This window comes from Lepidochelys kempii, chromosome 14, assembly GCF_965140265.1.
Source record: "Lepidochelys kempii isolate rLepKem1 chromosome 14, rLepKem1.hap2, whole genome shotgun sequence".
Taxonomy (NCBI): Eukaryota; Metazoa; Chordata; order Testudines; family Cheloniidae; genus Lepidochelys; species Lepidochelys kempii.
The window spans coordinates 9,336,129-9,355,165 of NC_133269.1; the positions used below are offsets into that span (position 1 = coordinate 9,336,129).

Below are 19,037 nucleotides of genomic sequence, written 5' to 3' on the forward strand. Positions count from 1 at the left end.
CAGCACACTTAATTCAGACATTTTGGTCCCTTAAGCATTCTCCACTGGAACACCATTTCCTTCTCCCCGATTATTCCTCAGTTTATCCCATGCCACAGCCAAGTTATGACCAGCTCTTGTTGCCAAGGGAGCAAGAAACTGAAATCGTATTTCAACCCCTTTTTCCTCCTTTAACAACAGATTACACATGGACTTCTATCTTGTATCAACTTTAAATGTCTCTCTTCAAACAATACCTACCTTTTAATGTTAATCCATTATCAGCAACTCCATCACTTAGATTTTTTCTGACTACATTCTTTACATCTTCCAATGCTTGAGGCGCTAGTGGAGTATTAAAACAAATTCTCTAACAAACAAGGAAAAGGCATATTAGAAACACTGATACTAAGTCAATCATACAGCATATCCTACTCAAAGTACAGCCCTAAACGCTATGCTAATTTAGTGGTAGGGGCAATCCAAGCAAACTCTAAATTAAAGCAGAGCAGGCAGGACAGTTCCTTGCTCGTTGGTACTGCTCCCACAAAAGAGCAGAACAGGACAGGGTATCTATTATTTGCTTCAGTTTTCAAGACTGTTAAAGAATCACAGCCACCTAGAGAGGAACAGGTGTTTAAAGAAACAGAAATGCAATACTGGGGAACCTCGAAATTGTATTTAAACCCACACTAATCAGTAGAGGTAGGGATGTAGAAAAACCCTTTTTCATTTTTCAAGAAAAGTGTTGCAAATTTAAACGGAAAAAAGGCAGGATATTCAACTGAATTACAATCTTAGCAATAGCTAGCCACAATAATGTGAATTCAGGTTTGAGGAGAAGCTTTAACTCTGCATTCCATTTCTTAGCTCTAATACTTAAGGTTAAATGTAGTTCGATATCTGAAATGTTAGACCTGATTTTCATCTCACTCCAGCGGAATTACTCCTGATTTTACACCAGCATTCAAGGAGAATGAGGCCCAGTATCTGTTATGGGCATCAACAATACAAAGATGATTTATATAGGGCAAGATTTTGCACTACCCAGTGGGAGCATGGAAAGAGACTTCCGCCATCCAACACACAGGACTAAAAGCACAATCCCAGTGGAGACACTGAAGATGGTAATAGTTTCCCAAGGGGAACACAGCCTTCCCTAAATCCACATCAGCAGGAAGGATAGTACATAATGCACCTATTTGCTATGTGATACAGTGCCCATTGTACTGGCTCCCCTGTAACTCAAGGAAATTTCGGTCAAGTCAGCCTCCAGTCCCCAAGCACAGAGCAGTGCCTTAAAAGGCACAATCTAGCCCAGCGGTCGGCAACCTTTCAGAAGTGGTGTGCCGAGTCTTCATTTATTCACTCTAATTTAAGGTTTCGCGTGCCAGTAATACATTTTAACGTTTAAGAAGGTCTCTTTCTATAAGTCTATAATCTATAACTAAACTATTGTTGTATGTAAAGTAAATAAGGTTTTTAAAATGTTTAACAAGCTTCATTTAAAATTAAATTAAAATGCAGAGCCCCCCCGGCAGTGTGAGTGCCACTGAAAATCAGCTCGTATGCTACCTTTGGTACGCGTGCCATAGATTGCCTACCCCGATCTAGCCAGTGAACAGTTTAACAATTAAAAATTGGTATCCAAAGGTTACCAGTCACCTCAGCTTGTTTTGATAGCATTTTAGAGCTGAGCTACCATATACTAGGTATGGAGAAAATAGGGGGTGATTAAAAAAAAATAGTAGGGACCTACCTGAAAGAAGTTGAGCTCTGCATCACTGAGAGTGCCATCATTATCCTGATCAGAGATTCTGAAGATACGAGTCAGAGCTTTTATACAGGCAGGTTTCATCTATAGATCAAGAGAGAAATTAGGACCCACTTTCACAGGAAAATTCACTTTATTTTGGCTTGAAGATGAGAATAATCACACTAATACCACAAGACAGCACCAAACAGAATTCAAATAGATATTGGCAATTTAATGTATGTTTTGTTTTAGATTTTCAGAATGGGCACCTAGAAAATTAATAAATATATAGAAACAACCAACAAAACCCGGCACCAGTAAACTTCTATTCAGAAAAAGATTACAAAAAAGTCCATTTTGATATTAAACTTCCTTAAATTCAATTATATAAAATCTTGAATCTATCTTTGCAGGCTGAACAATCCAAAAGTATCCAAAAACACAAATATCCAAAAATAGTTCTCTGTATTTGTTGCTTTATTGTGATGTAAAAAGTTTTTAAAAACTAATTTGTTGACACAAATTTGAAGAAAATAATTTTCCCTAGCCTTTCCTAATATACATTGAGGTGCATTAGACAAGTGGTTTTAAACTTCTTGTCTGCAGACTATGAAAGGTCATTGTTACCATAGCACAGTGGTTTTCAACCTGCAGTCCGCAGACCATGTCTAAGATTTCCAAAGGCATCCACGCCTCCATTTGAAAAAAAAGAACCAAAAATTAGTCAAATAATTGATGCAAATGAAAAAAGGTTAAAAACCACTGCATTAGACTATTATGCCCTTGCTCAGCTCCTGTATGATCACCTTTTAAAATATTTACATTTTAAGATAATACATTAATCCATAAGAGAGCAACAAAAATAAGAGGTTTAGAAAATATGACCTATGAGGAAAGATTGAAAGTACTGGGCATGTTTAGTCTTGAGCAAAGAAGACTGAGGGGGAAACCTGATAATAGTCTTCAAATATGTTAAAGGCTGTTATAAAAAGGATGGTGATCAGTGTTTCTCAGTGTCCACTGAATATACAACAAGAAGTAATTGGACTAATCAGCAGCAATGGAGATTTAGGTTGGATATTAAGAAAAACTTTCTAGTTAGAAGGATGGTTAAGCACTGGAACAGACTTCCAAGGGAGGCTGAGGAATCCCTGTCACTGAAGGTTTTTAAGAACATGTTAAACAAACACATGTCATAGATGGTCTAGGTATTCTTAATCCTACCTCAGCACTGCAGGATGGACTAGATGACCACTTAAGGTCCCTTCCAGCCATGTGTTTCTATGATTCTACTTCTAATTCTAAGATTAAAGCCTATTTATTTGATCAGACTAGAGAACAATCTTCTGCCTATCAATGAAGATAAATCTAATAAGGCATCTTAAATGGACATTCCACACACAAAAAAATTAAATTCAATGGCTCTAGGGCTACAGTGAACCGTTATTGAACAGGCACTTGATCCATGTTTAACTGGTTTAGGCAAGGTATCAGGAAGAGCCCTGGGGCCAAGCACAGTAATTTTAACTCTCTTGTCTCATCTATTAGACAAAGTACTGAGCATATGGACCAACAGCATGGGAGAGGAAAAGCTGATGAGTTTGCCCCCAGTGAGAGAGAAAAAAGAAAGAGAGGGAATTCCCTCCCAATAAATAAGATGGTTTCAGAGTAACAGCCGTGTTAGTCTGTATTCGCAAAAAGAAAAGGAGTACTTGTGGCACCTTAGAGACTAACCAATTTATTTGAGCATGAGCTTTCGTGAGCTACAGCTCACTTCATCGGATGCATACCGTGGAAGCTGCAGAAGACATTATATACACACAGAGACCATGAAACAATACCTCCTCCCACCCCACTGTCCTGCTGGTAATAGCTTATCTAAAGTGATCATCAAGTTGGGCCATTTCCAGCACAAATCCAGGTATTTGTTCTGGAAATGGCCCAACTTGATGATCACTTTAGATAAGCTATTACGAGCAGGACAGTGGGGTGGGAGGAGGTATAGTTTCATGGTCTCTGTGTGTATATAATGTCTTCTGCAGCTTCCACGGTATGCATCCGATGAAGTGAGCTGTAGCTCACGAAAGCTCATGCTCAAATAAATTGGTTAGTCTCTAAGGTGCCACAAGTACTCCTTTTCTTTTTAATAAATAAGATGGTGAGGGGAAAAAAGAGAAGAGAGAAAACTCTTCTCCAACTACCAGCCACAAAATGGTGAAGAAAGAGGGAGAAAGAAAAGGGATGACAACACTAATTGCACTGTGGTGATACAATGTCATGACACAATAGCACCAGGCAAAATCAGGACGTGCAAAGTCAAGCTGCGATTATTTTGTGGCTTTCTTTTACTCAACGTTGGAGACTGAAGTGGCTTTCCCCACTGTTCAAGATGAAGTGACAATGCACAATAAGTGATAAATTCAGCGCCTCTATTAATTGCAACCTATATTATTATTACTACAAAAATCCACATGCACCCAGGTAATTCATTTAATCAGTTTCCTTGTGCACTAAGAAACTAGCTATGGCTGTTACTGTAACACTAGAAAAAACATGCACTCATCTTGAAGCTCTCTTGTCAAAATCTCACAAGAGTGCTCTGAAATAATTCTGCTTTCCATTACACTGGAGTAAATCTGGAGTAACTACACTGCAGTAAACAGAGTTACTTAGAATTTACATCTGCGTTCATGGAGAAAGAATCTGGAACCAGATTATATCAGATTACATTTGGCATAACTGTACAACCAGGACCAAATCAAATCTGAAAATCAATTTGCAATTGTTTGTACACGTAATTAATTGTGAAGTAAAATGAACATCCTGCAACATTCTCCCCCCAGGACTTAGTTAAAGTCACGGCTCTGATTAATGTCACAGACTATAGGCATAACGGAGCTGGCACATGATGACTGACACTTAGACAGAAATAATGAAACAAGAAAAAAATCTACTGGGGTGGAAGTAGCATAAAAAGCAAGAAGGGAAAAATATTTTACTATTTTAATGTAATTGTCTTCTGAAAAGGGTTTGGCAAAACGAAGATTACTACTACTACACATATATTCGTTTAAAAAGAAATAAAGTACCTCTTTTTCCTCTGGACAATAGAGAGGCCCTGTAGGATGTAAAACAGCTTTCTGTGCATAATAGAATAGCTCAGATATATTCTTCAAGTTTTTGGCTGAACACTGAAAAATAAGTCTTTAAATTAGTTAGTTAACTCTTAAATATTTCACTATTGCTTTGGGTATCTAAATTGAAGCTGAACTCTTGGAAATATGGTCCTTAATAGTGGATACTGTACTCCTTTGAAAAAAATTGAGACCTATGTGTTTGCAATGATTAGCTCAACGGGGACTAGCTCCAGCGCAGTTGCAGCCTCTTAGCGCTACTGCGATACAAACAACAACAACGCAGTCATTTTGAGTTGCTCTATCACTAGTACAATCGAAAAAGTTAAAGTATAAACTTGGCAGCAATGTGGTACTTGTTATTCATTCAGAATGAATTCCAAAATTTAGGAGCATACCTCTACGCAAGTTTCTATCTCTGTGTATTGGTTCATAATGGGAAGGATGGTCTCCATACTGCTATATTCCACTAGATCAGATTTGTTTCCAACCAATATAAGAGGAAGCCTGAAAACATAAGATTTATCAGAGATTTACAATGAGAGGGAGCTGAAAATATCTATTTTATTTGGCAACTTACTCTACTAGAAAGGAAGTAAACAATTTGCATTTATGTTGTTTCTGTGAATAACTAGACACCAATGGTAAAGAGCAGGAACAAAAATAAATTAGCAGTTTGAGGTTTATTTCATAACGGTGTCAAACAAATGAATATGACAAGCATTTAACTCACAAAGTGCTCTACTTGTTTTTTGATTTTTTAGAAAAGTTAAACAGTGTGATTAATTACTTATAAAGCTTCCATTATACACAGGAACACCCAATTTCATATGGATATTTTGTAGACATTCCTACTGCACAGTGCACTACCCTTGTAAAGCTATGAAAGCCGGTCCACTGGGTAAAAATAATCATTTTCCACATTGCACTCCAAGTGATCCCCAAGTAGCTCATGATTACTCAGAAAGAGCAGACACGGACAATAAATGGACAACATTCTTACAAACGATTTTTTTCTTCTGGGTTTTGTTTTAAAAATAGCTAAACCAGAAATTCACACACAAAAATGAGGGTCTGGCTTAAGCCAACCAAAGGCAGGAAGTTCAGAATACAAGCTGTCTCCCCTATGCTTAGCTTGTCACGGAACTTCCTTCAAAGCTCTCCTTTAATTTCTCAGCTTCCAACAACATTTCATAGATCTGTACAAAACTTAAAATATCTGGTGCCTGAATAAATCAGAAGCCTGCCCATGGAGACAGCACTGTGATCAAGCCATGGACTGTCTCTTAGTCTAACTGGTATCAGAAGAAAACTCGTGTAGGCCATTACAGCAGAAAAATTAGGAAGGCATTCACATATATGGCGCAAGTCATCAATGACATTTTTAAAATAGCATATCTGATGTATTAAAAAGTCACTTGCTAGTTGAAAATATCTGTAAAAAATGTAGGCAATGAGACTACTTCAGACTAACTTCACATCTGTCTTTTTTGGCTGAACAAGACCCTCAATGTAATTTAACCACCCCCATCACCTTAATATTTAGGTCTATTTTATGTTTTTCCTCCCTCTCAGTACATACCTGCTATCTTTGTCTGTTCTTTCATTGATGAGAGGAATCCATCTGCTTGTTACCTAAAGCAAGAAATTAACACTTACCAAGAAAATGTACACTTTGACTAATATGACTAAATTGCATACAATAAACTTGAGCATGGCTGGTCCTGGTTTCTTGCTTTCTGGGCTTATTGTGAGTTGGCAGGAGCACCACTTTTGGCCAAGAGGGAGTAGGAATTAAAAAGGAAAAGCATAAGCTGACTGATAGCAACACTCCCAGCTGATTATTGCATGGCATTAACAAGCTCAGAAGAGAATTTTATCCAGTACTCCTTGTTTATGAAAATGGTACACCCAACAAAAAACCCTGAGGTGTCAGTGTTAAACAAGAAAAAGAGACGATTGATGGGAACCACCAGAAAAAGAATACTATTGGTAGATTACACACTATGTAATATTTTCCAGTGAGATTTTATGCACTTTAAATATTTAAGTACAAAGTTTTCACTGTGCCTTCAGGTACCCTGTCACAGGAGATACATCTTGAACAGCAGCTAGATACTATAAAAGGTGTTTTCATCATACCTTGTCAATAGAATTCTTGTTGTTAACAGCATATACTATGCAAATTACATTAGCCTAAAATAAAAAAGAGAAACCATTGAATCCCGAATGTGTGGATTCCCTAGAACAGCAAACAGTTAAAAAGCATACCTAGCAACATCACAACAAAAGAGTAAAAAATGATTCATTGTTGGCCAGTGTTTGTGCCCCTAGCTTGCTCATACAATTTAGAGTCGGACTGATGGCCTGAAGAGAGCAGAGAAATGAAAAATATTAAGAAATGCCCAAATCAGTTTTTTGCAGAGGTACAGTCCAGGGCAATGGTGGCACAGACTTCTAAGCCATCTACATTTGAACTGTCACAGATTACCCATTTTTCCTTGGTCCCAGAGCTGCAGTTCTCGAGTTTGGCTACCCACCAAGGACATGAAAAAACTGCCTATATATAGAATATACAAAGGTGCATTTAAGATGCTCAGAAAGCAGTGAGGGCAGGAAATGAAGGATTCTTAGTAACTTCACAAACACCCCACTGCAGCAGTTCACTCATAAGGGTACTGCAACAGGTTGACAGGAAAAAAGCTAACAGGATTTTTCAGGCACTGGGATCATTTTGCTGCAAATGCTGTCAGTCCCTTCGTTGACTGTCTGAAAGAAAGCTGGTTTCTCCCTTTCCACCAGCCAAGCAGGAACATGAACCCAAATTGCCAAAAGGGGAGGAATATTGTGCTGAGAGCTGCCATCTTCTCTGGGCATGCTAGTAAGTGGAAAAGGCAAAGCTGACCATTTGCAATGGGTATGCAGAAAGCACAGCATCACACGTAACAGTTTGTGTGTAAGGCTGGCCCTGACAAATATTACAAATGGGAACCAGGAGAGGTGGTGCTATGTGGGTACAGCTGTTTGTCTAGTTTTCAGAGATTAAGAAGATTTAAGTTTGATTTGGGCTTTGCCATCCCACCTATACTTCACTGTGATCAACCTAGACTCGCCAATATCACATTCTACCACTGCCAGGTCACGAGTTTGCCCCTCTCTCTACCATACAGAAGCACTGCAGAGGCAGAGCGCTCAACCTTCAAAGGAGTATATGATTTGAATTATGACAAAGCAATCCTTTCTCACTAATAGTGATTACAGCTCTGATGCATTTCCTAGAAAACAAAGAGCACCCAATCTTCCTCAAGCAGAGGAAGCTTTGCTGTGACAAAAGGTTCTAACAGGAAGGTGGGGGAAGTGTTGAGAGAAAAGAATGGGAGGACTCTCTTCCAATAATTCAAGCCAGAAGCTCTCTAGAGTGAAAAACTTTTTAAAAAGTTTCTTAAACAGTAGAGGAAAATTAAGGAGCACAAGCTGCCTAAGTAGATTCTAGCTAATCACAAACTGTCACTTACCTGTGATATTTCATGGTGAAGCTGCTCATCACTTTGCTCTGCTTCTGCATGCAACAGGAAAAAAATGCCATTAATATTCTATATAATCATGAACTAAACCAGAGAATATTTTACAATACTCATTCCAGGTACAGCCATCCTGGCAATGGCCCTTTTGATTTTTAATCATTTTTAGCTAAGTGTGTGGAACAAAAATACGCTTCTAATGCAAAGGCAGTGAAATTGATGCCCTTGCCACCAGGCTGGAACTGGCATTTGCACACAAATTTCCAGTATGAATTTTAAAGCTGAACAATTTCACTGGCAAAACAGGCTCCCTCTGGAATGCATCAGGGATTGGGTCTGCTACATTTTCTGCCATTTTCTTGGGGTGCTAAACTGATCCTGTTGTTCTACAACAGGGGTGGCCAACCTGGGGCTCTGGAGCCACATGCAGCTCTTCAGAAGTTAATATGTGGCTCCTTGTACAGGCACTGACTCCGGGGGTGGAGCTACAGTCGCCAACTTTCCCATGTGCTGGGGCTCACTGCTCAACCCTGGCTCTGCCACAAGCCCTGCTCCCACTCCACCCCTTCCCGCGCCCTCCTTAAGCCTGCCATGTCATCGCTCCTCTCCCCCCTCCAAGCCTCCTGCACCCCACAAAACAGCTGATTGGGAGGTGCAGGGAGGGAGGGGGAGGCGCTGATCGGCAGGGCTGCTGGTGGGCAGGAGGCACTGGGAGCTGGGGTGGGGGAGCTGATGGGGGGCTGCTGATGTATTACTGTGGCTCTTTGGCAATGTCCATTGGTAAATTCTGGCTCCTTCTCAGGCTCAGGTTGGCCACCCCTGTTCTACAATGTCATGTTTTATGCTGGAATTTACATTTCAGAACAACAGCATCAGTTGAGCACCCCAAGAAGGGGATGGAAGAAAATGTAGCAGACCCAATCCTTGATGCTTTCCAGAGGGAGTCTCTCTTGCCAGTGCAATTATTCAGCTTTAAAGGTCATACTGGAAATTTGTGAGCAAATGCCAGTTCTAGCCTGGAGCCTATAATTTTACTAGCTCCACTGCATTCCTAGCAAATCAGAGCTTTTGCTATATCTGTCTGACAGATTTTATATAACAACATGGAAAACTCTTGGCTGTGCAAGACTTAATCCTAAACCCCCGGGGAGGTGGTCATAAAATACTTTGTACTAAAACTGGAAAATAATTGAGGATAGCATCAAAAGGGGATGGAATTATAAAATCATTTGTAAAGAATGTCACAAAGAGACAAACTTCAAAAGTGTTGTGGGCAGAGTTTGGGGTAATTACTAGAAAGTGATCTTCTCCTTTATCACAACCCCGAGGAAGTGTTTGCTACTGAGAGAAAAGTACGGCTCTGTCTTCAAATAGAGGAAAGACTAGCGTACTGCCACTGCTGTTCACATGACAAACCTGAAACAGGGTGGTAGTAAGATCTTTAGTTAACATAATAATTTAAAATCACATTTATCATAGGAATTGGCTCGTGTCAACGTAGAATTACCTCAAGCATTCCCAAATAATTGAGACTAAAAGGAAAAAAAGACTCCGATATTTGACTTACTCTGATTTTTAAACCATACAAACCTAGATATGTACTAATATTAGTGGACACGAAACATTAAAATTAACACTGACACACAAACTGACAAAAAAAGTTAACGTCACCCGAGCAGTCATAACAGTTGGAAATCTGTTGATGCAGCCTCACCCTGCCTTTGTCTGAAGGGAGTTTTCCTCAGGGGTTCTTGACCTTGGAATAGCTTTCTATATTGCCTAACAGAGACTGAGTTTGACAACTTTTAAGGCATTGCATAAAACTTAACTGTTGACTTGAGTTTCTGCCTGCTCGGTAACAGTAGGATTTATTTATGCCTTCTATTCAATTTCAGTATTCAGCCTATTAATATTTATTTAACAAGCATCAGACGAGATGGGAACGTTTTAAAAAGAATGAAAATAAGAGTAAAGAAATTCACAGAAGTTTAAACTATGTTGTCATCTCATCCTGTTGTGCCAAGATAGCACATTACACAGAATGTGTAAAAGTTGCTTACATTTTTAGTGACTTCTTCACTTAATGGGATGAGAGAAGTTTTGGATCTCCCTGAATTTAGTTGCCTTGTGCCTGACCCTGCAAACACTTACTACCATGATCAGACCACCCACTGACCTTATTAGAACATTGCTACTGTTGACTTCAGAGGGACTACCCACAACACTACGCACTAGGCTGAGTGGAGTTTGCAGGATCAGTCCCTGTCAATCTACCTCAACACTGACCCTCAAAAAACCTACATTAAAATAACAATTTTATTTCCAGCTACTGGCATAAGCTGGAAGCTTTGATGAGGCTACTGACGCAGGAAAGCAATCCTGGATCAGAATAAGTCATATAGCCATGTGTACTATAGAACCACTACCTGAATAATCCACTATGTGTGTTGGCACTCTTTCAGGGGTGACATCAGCTGGGATGGTGATTTCTTCTGCACGTGGAGGAACCTTGATTTGTAAACAAACAGTAAGAAGGAAAAACCTCTGTAAAAACAGTCAGTAAAGCAGGTAAATGAACATCTAATGATGGTTTATAAAAAGAGCATAGATAAATTTTTCCACGGATTAGGAAACTTTAAATAGAAGTGATTATTAATTTTGTTAGATTTTTCACCAAAGTTTGTTTTCTTTATGTTCTTAAAGCCTCTGCCATTTTTTATACTGTATTTGCCGTGTGACGAATTTCAAGTCTAAGCATTGCTGTGCCAGAATATCATTGTTATGAAAAGACTTCAAATGAAGGCTTAAGTAAATCTCGGACCCAAAATATTAGAAGCAGCATTATTGCAAGGCACCCTACAAATAAACTGCTGTCTAAATTGTAAATCATTTAAAAGTTGTTCAATTATACCATATTTAACAATTAAGCCTTAAGCTTAAATATATCATTTAAGTAATACTATTCTGTAGAATGGGTAAATTTTTGGTTTCTTCTTTATTTCTGCTATTATCTCCACATCCATTTCTAAGGACATTACGCTAAACTAGCCATTATGGGTAAGTTGACAGTGCAACAACACACTCACTTGGCTGGCCCATGTCAGCTGACTCAGGCTCATGGGGCTCGGACTGCAGAACTATAAAATTTCAGTGTGTACGTTCCACTCTGGGCTGGAGCCCAGGCATCTAGGACCCTGCGAGGGGGAGGGTCCCAGAGCTTGAGCCCGAATATCTAGACTGCAAATTTATAGCCTCACAATCCAAGCCAGTTGACATGGGCCAGCAATGGGTGTTTTATTGCAGTTAGACATATCTTAAGGGTATGACTACACATCAAAAACTGACCTGTGGCAGCAAGTCTCAGAGCCCAGCTCAACTGACTTGGGATTCCAGGGCTCGCACTGGAGGGCTCAATACTGTAGATGTTCGAGCTAAGGCTTAAGTCTGGGGTCTGAGACCCTCCCCTCTTGTAGGATTCAGAGCCCAAGCTACAGCCTGTGCCCAAACCTCTATACTATTATTTTTAAGCCCCGCAGTGCATGCTCCTCAAGCCTGAGTCAGTTGACCAGGGCTCTGAAACTCCCTGCTGTAGGTTTGTTTGGGGTTTTTTTGGCTGTGTGGACATGCCAGATTAAAAGTGCTGCCAAAAAATCTCATTTTAATTTTTCTATTCTTTTTGCACAAATGACCTATGAGGCCTGATCCTGCTCCCATTGAAGTAAATGGCAAAACTCCCACTGACCTGAATGAAGCAACTGGAGCCATGAAAACCACTCTTCTTCTCCAAAGTATGAGAAACTTGTCTAATAGTGATGACATGCAATAGTTAAAGCTCTCTCCCCAAAAAGTCACAAAACGTGGCAGGCTCTTTTCCTTTATAGGTTCTGCTAAATATTACATCTACAGAAGTTTACAGGGAGCTCAAAAATGATACTCATGAAAATTAGTGCTTTGAAAAATTTTGTACATCATCCATGACAGGTAATTTATTCCCCAATTTACCAAATAGTAATTTACATCCAGATTCAGGAACATGGTAATAAATAAATAATATATCTGTCTTATATAGCGCTTTTCATTCATGGATTGCAAAGCAGGCACGTCTCATCATCCCATTTTACAGATGGGGACTCCTGAGGCACGGAGAGGTGAAGTGACCTACCCAAGGTCACCCAGCAGGACACTGGCAGAACTGGGAATAGAAACCAGGTTTCCTGAGTCCCAGTACAGCGCTCCATCCACTAATCCATACTGCCTTCCTAACAATACAACACCAAGGTGTAATATCAATCTTAAGTCTACAGGAAATTCATCCAGCTGCCCAGATTTTTTGCTTGGCAAATCTGTCCTTCCATATCTTTATGTTCTTTTTACAAGCCTGACTGCTGAAAGAATGGCCTTGTGTGAAGCCGCAGACCATAGTCACATTTCTACCAAGCATGATTATGGCATCACCTGACGACCCCAATGACACATCTACACAGTTCTGAGCTGCATAACAAACACATGCATGATTCCAGCAAGTCCTTCTGAAGAGTTATATATGATACAGTTAGGTCTGAAATTATCTTTGCTGTTTTCAGCAATCAGATTGCTATGCTAAGTGTAGATGAAATTTTCCTTTAAAAAGGCACTTGTTGAAGTGGACTCTACTGTATAAAGACAAAAAGGTCATGTAGTGCTGCAATTCATTTAGAGGGGCAACAATGTCAAGAAGCCCCAATAGTGACATCAGTAATGTAATAGTATTTTAAAACATTTGCAGCCTTGCTCATAGACTTCAGACATATACTGCCTTACATTAGGAAATACAACATTGCAGTTTTAAAGAGTGAACACTCATGATATATGAGGCCAGCTTCAAGTCCCACATTCCAAACTTTAAATGTTTACTTACACAGGTAAGCTATCTCTCCTCTAACACCATGTCAAGAAAAGGAATCCAGCAAGTGTTAACAATAAGACACTACAAGTTTTATTGTCTGATGCCTTTTTCAAAGGAATAGCCTGATAAATGTTTTAGTATAATCCAGTCCATAACCAACTAAATAAAACCCAACCATTTCTACATTTTTCTGAAAAAGGTTTAGACACAATTATTTACATCTGCAGGTTATGAAAACATGCTTCAAAAAATAACTCAATGCAAAGTAATTCTGAATTACAGACACTGCCTTACTACTACTGCAAGGGTTATACACCTTGATAAGTTTTGAACACTTCACCTTTATTTATATAATTAGATGCTCACATTTTTACAAGTAATGCCTTCTGGCAGAGAGATTACCCCCCCTTCTTCTTCAACATCTTTTCCTCCATTATTCCCTTTTGTTGACCTATGTTATTTTCTGACAATTTTGAAAGGACTAACACTTCAGGAGTACGTGGATCAATAAGAACAAGTGTGAATTCAATTAAGCATATGAAAAGAATGAGCAAAAATAAGTAACTTAAATATGACTCCTGTTCTCCATACAGAAATGTTTCTAATCAGTTTAAGTCACTCTTCCAGAAGAAGGCAATACCTTTAATCACCCTTTTAAATACTTTAATAATAAAAGCTCCACATTTTAAAAAAAAAATCCACTGATAGATTTAAAATTACAAATTCACTAACTTTAATTTACATGCACATTTTTGTGAAGGGTAAGTAGCTTTTCTAGCAGAGAAGCACAATTTAGAGGACAAATAGGGATGTCCTACCTCTTCTGGAAATTCTTCACTGACAAGAGACATAATGAGTGATGTCTTTCCAACTCTGGCTGTGAAGGGGAAAAAATAATGGAATTAAAATATTTGTTTTAACCTTCTACTACACTGAATAGTTACAGTTCCATCTCAAGATGGGAAGTATTTTAAAAACATTTTACAACTTTCAATATTAAAATGTTAACAAAAATGTTCCTTAATAAAATCTAAACATGGGTCCTCAGCTCCTTCACAGGGTTGCTTTAAGGACCTTTCTGGTAAAGAAACATGGGTCAGTCTCCTATGTGTTTTCAAATACATGCCTAAACTTTTCAGCTAAGGGAACAAAACGCCAAATCTTGTTTGTCTTGTCCAGCTTTACATGATTAAGGTGAGCAGAATTTAGCCTCAGATTACTACAAATATGTAGCACCTCTGAAAATAGTTAGGCATGCATACAGAACATTTACTTTAGCACAAGAATTCAGGAAGGAAAGGGATGAAAAGAATGAACGTAACAAGAAAGTGACAGCTCCATTAAAAAAAGATGAAAGGACAGAGATGTCTGCAATAAAACCAGATTGGACAGTGAAGAATATACTACAGGGAGCAATCATTTACGGGCAGCACTTTCTGAAGCTATCTTGGATTATAAACTCCATGAAGATAGGACTTTTTTTTCCCTATGTTTGCCAAAACACTAAGCACTTTTTTGATGTATAGTTAAAAAAAATACTGGTAAGAAGAGTTAACTCTAGCTGACTTTGTGCTTCTCTGGTTTCTCATTATCTTAAATATTCTGGTATGAAAAGATCCTGGTAGTTTCACATGGCTAGCTTCATCACAAGGAAATCATTAAGTAGAGGCAAGTATATGATCATTAGTCTCAACTCATCCAGGTAAAAGAAGTGAGGTTCTCAAAGTTCAGAAAGAAATTCTGCTCATTACAAGAGGATATTTAATCCAACAAGTACCATACGCTATTACTAGGCAAATCAGAGCTGACCCTCAGATTACTGATTAGATTCTGTGCTGACTTTTTAATCAACTAGGCTACTGTTGTACCATGTTCTAAAGTGATCAGTGACATGACCTTTAGTAATTACTGTATAAAGATGGAGCAAAGGAGACCCAGCTACCATGTAACAGAGCATTACAAAGGCTGCTATTGAAAAGAACTTGCATCGTCCTCCAAAGAATATTATGCTGTTGCATAATTACATATCAAGGATCCCCAAACTTTTTCACAAAGTGGACTATAGCAATTACTACATTGATAATAAATATTATGAAAGGATTAATGTATTTTTAGCTTCTTTTAATGTAATTTTGCAGTTGGAAATAAGGAAAGCGAGTACTATCTGACCAGCCAGTTCTCCATAGATCAGAGGTTAGGAATCTCACATATGTTATCCTACTTTTATACTATAGTTATTCTTGACATGATGATTCCACCTCAGTCCCAGACTCTTATTGTCCTTGGGATAAAGGGCATGGCTCTTGCTGGACTAAGAACAACGGACTAAGGCTTGGTCTATGCCTAAAACTTGAGTTGACCTAGCTACGTCACTCAGTGAATGTTTTTGTGCTCTGTGTGATGTAGTTAGGTCGACCTAACCCGCACTGTAGGTACAGCGAGGTGACAGAATAATTCTTCTGTCAATCTAGCTAATGCCTCTTAAGGAGGCAAAAAATCCTTTCCATCACTGTAGTAAGTGTCTGAGATATAGCAAAAAGAAAAGGAGTACTTGTGGCACCTTAGAGATTAACCAATTTATTTGAGCATAAGCTTTCGTGAGCTACAGCTCACTTCATCGGATGCATACTGTGGAAACTGCAGAAGACATTATATACACAGAGACCATGAAACAATACCTCCTCCCACCCCACTCTCCTGCTGGTAATAGCTTATCTAAAGCGATCACTCTCCTTACAATGATTACCTTGATTATCGTGCACATTGTGGGGAGAGTGGTCGCTTTGGATGGGCTGTTACCAGCAGGAGAGTGAATTTGTGTGTGTATGGGGGTGTGGGGGTGAGAAAACCTGGATTTGTGCTGGAAATGGCCCACCTTAATTATCATGCACATTGTAGGGAGCGTGGTCACTTTGGATAAGCTATTACCAGCAGGAGAGCGAGTTTCTCTGTGTGTGTGGTTTTTTTTTGTTTGGTTGGTTTTTTTTTGTGGGGGGGGGGGGGGGTTGAGAAAACCTGGATTTGTGCTGGAAATGGCCCACCTTAATTATCATGCACATTGTAGGGAGCGTGGTCACTTTGGATAAGCTATTACCAGCAGGAGAGCGAGTTTCTGTGTGTGTGTGGTTTTTTTTTTGTTTGTTTGGTTTTTTTTTTGGGGGGGGGGGGGGGTTGAGAAAACCTGGATTTGTGCTGGAAATGGCCCACCTTGATTTTCATACACATTGTAAGGAGAGTGGTCACTTTGGATAAGCTATTATCAGCAGAAGAGTGAGTCTGTGGGGGGGGGGGGAGCGGAGGGTGAGAAAACCTGGATTTGTGCTGGAAATGGCCCTACTTGATTATCATACACATTGTAAGGAGAGTGATCACTTTAGATAAGCTATTACCAGCAGGAGAGTGGGGTGGGAGGAGGTATTGTTTCATGGTCTCTGTGTATATAATGTCTTCTGCAGTTTCCACAGTATGCATCCGATGAAGTAAGCTGTAGCTCACGAAAGCTTATGCTCAGATAAATTGGTTAGTCTCTAAGGTGCCACAAGTACTCCTTTTCTTTTTATTAAAATCAAGGTGGTCACAGATTAATGAAAAACGTTAGCAGGCTCTCAATTTTAAAAACTAAATATTGTGTGAAATTCATACAATTTATTTATAGGTAGTTCAATGTGCGGGACAATAAACTATTTGTTCTTAGGATACAAGTTAATTAAGAATTCAATACTGTGCCCACATATGAATAGTCCTTAATCACGAGTGTAACTCCAAAAAGACCACTAGGACCACTTGAATAAGGGTAGGCAATTTTTAGGATCCTGCTAAAGATTTATTTTAAAAAATCCTTCCATTGTCATTGGACCCCCTGCCCTTTGTTGTACTATTTCCAGAAGAAACCTGCTGTTTCCAGCACAACAGAGCCAAGCAGCATGACGGCTAAGGTAAGCGGTCATTACAATCTGCAGCATTTGAGCATGAAGATGCATATTTGACAGAGCTCCAGAAAGAAAAAAAAATTAACAGTATCCCTTATGTACCCCAAAAACGGATTCAGTCTGAACCTGACAAATTACACCTTTCTAGCAAAAACTGAAAAACAAAGATAGAAAATCTCATCTTTTTATCTCGAACTATGCATTACTATTACTGATCCTCCTGTTCAATGTACCATACTACGATACTTAATTCTGGATTATATGCTATTTATACTACCTTTGGAAATATGAACAATTTGCTCCTTGGAGAAGTGGAAATGAGAGACCACTCCAGACATGTTAGTCATTATATTAGTTTTATCTTTGGAGGATGCTCAGATACGATGGTGATGAGCATGATATAAGAAACTGAACAGAAAAGAACTATTCTATTATGTATTCCCTCGTTGCATTATTGATGCTGTCACCAGGACTTGATGCTGTCACCAATTTGCTCTAACTGAGCAAGATATTTGCTCTGGCAAGTGGGTGAAACTGAATCTTTAATATCTGCAGGCTTTGCACTTTCATGTTTTTTAAAAAGTGTCTAGTTCTTTTTATTGCAAAGATAGCCTTCCAAACATAAACCTGCCAAATCTGGTCCAAGCATAAACAGACACAATGTCATCTTCCTGAGTCTGCAGACAGATTGCATCAGTGCCTCTGCTTCTGTTCATTGCTTTGCCAAGCAGTCAAAGGAGGAAATTAACAAGACCCTGTTCAGCTTCACAGTATTATACCAGTCCTAGTTGGGAAAGTTCTTTGCAGCAACAAATGCAGGCAATGGAATTACTCATTAAGCGAGAGGGCACAAAACCTGGAGGCTGAGTGAGATGTACACAGTTGAAAAGCTCTTCAGCAGCCTGGAAAAGGGGTAGAAGTGAGGACTCATCTTCCTCCTCTTGTAGCTGCCAGGCAAGAGAGAGACAGTTCCTTCTTCTACAGCAAGAAGGTGGAGTTTCAAATTTATCAAACTCCGTATTTGGTACCAGGTTTGGTTAGCAGGAACTCTCAAGCACGAACCAAAGGCAGGACACTAGAAGAAAGCTCATCCCTTCCCAACAGCTTGGGATGGCAGGTCTACTTGCCATTTTCTACTTCCAGCTAGTAGATGTTTAGCAAATGTTTCAAGCTCTGACAATCAATCCCTACATATCTTTGCAATGTCCAGTCCTAAATGTCAGGTAATTTCCTTAAACTCATATCTCTAATGAAACAGAATATTTTTTTTGTTGAACCTAATTACCATGTTGGCTCCAAGTTACTATCAGCTATTTCCCTTGATAACTACTAAACTGTTTCAGATTCATCAGGCAAGAAGAAATCTACATTTATATTTCAAGATAGATATGTGACCACAAATTGCTTTGCTATGTATAGAATATTGATAAATATTGATAAATTCTGTTAATTTTAGTCTCAATCTTCCTTCATTTAACAAGAGTCTCCTCCTGCTACACTTCAGCCTCCTGATAGCTGATTCAGGGAGAAAATTTTGCATTGGCCTCAGAGGTTGCATGCACACCCTTCTAGAAAGGGAGGGGAGCATAACTGTAATGAAAGTAAGGGGTCTCCACAGGATAAAGGTGTGGGGATCTCTGGATTATTATTAATAATAATAAGTTGTATTACCATAGTGCCTGGGAGCCCTAGCCCATGGACCAGGACCTCATGGTATTAGCTGGGTTATTTGCAGGCAAGGAAAGAACTACTGTTCCAATAACTGAGTGGAAATGCCATTACTTTAAAAAAAAAAACAACAGACTGCTGCAATTCTTTAAGAGCTGGTTTAAC

The 19,037-nt window shown here is 39.1% G+C and overlaps 1 protein-coding gene across 5 annotated transcripts in view; it reads right to left on the minus strand.

The window, feature by feature from the left end:
* RHOT1 (ras homolog family member T1) overlaps window positions 1-19,037 on the minus strand; it is a 44,422-nt gene that overhangs the window by 21,512 nt on the left and 3,873 nt on the right. For 4 of the 5 annotated variants that reach the window (XM_073310580.1, XM_073310575.1, XM_073310577.1 and 1 more), the window contains exons 2-10: window positions 14,094-14,152; window positions 10,817-10,898; window positions 8,385-8,428; window positions 7,012-7,065; window positions 6,452-6,504; window positions 5,268-5,376; window positions 4,825-4,926; window positions 1,739-1,837; window positions 241-349 (exon numbers count right to left, since the gene is read on the minus strand). In XM_073310580.1, coding sequence (XP_073166681.1) covers window positions 241-349; window positions 1,739-1,837; window positions 4,825-4,926; window positions 5,268-5,376; window positions 6,452-6,504; window positions 7,012-7,065; window positions 8,385-8,428; window positions 10,817-10,898; window positions 14,094-14,152 — 711 coding nt within the window. The remainder of the gene's footprint in view (window positions 1-240; window positions 350-1,738; window positions 1,838-4,824; window positions 4,927-5,267; window positions 5,377-6,451; window positions 6,505-7,011; window positions 7,066-8,384; window positions 8,429-10,816; window positions 10,899-14,093; window positions 14,153-19,037) is intronic. The other variant, XM_073310576.1, reaches the window with a different exon arrangement.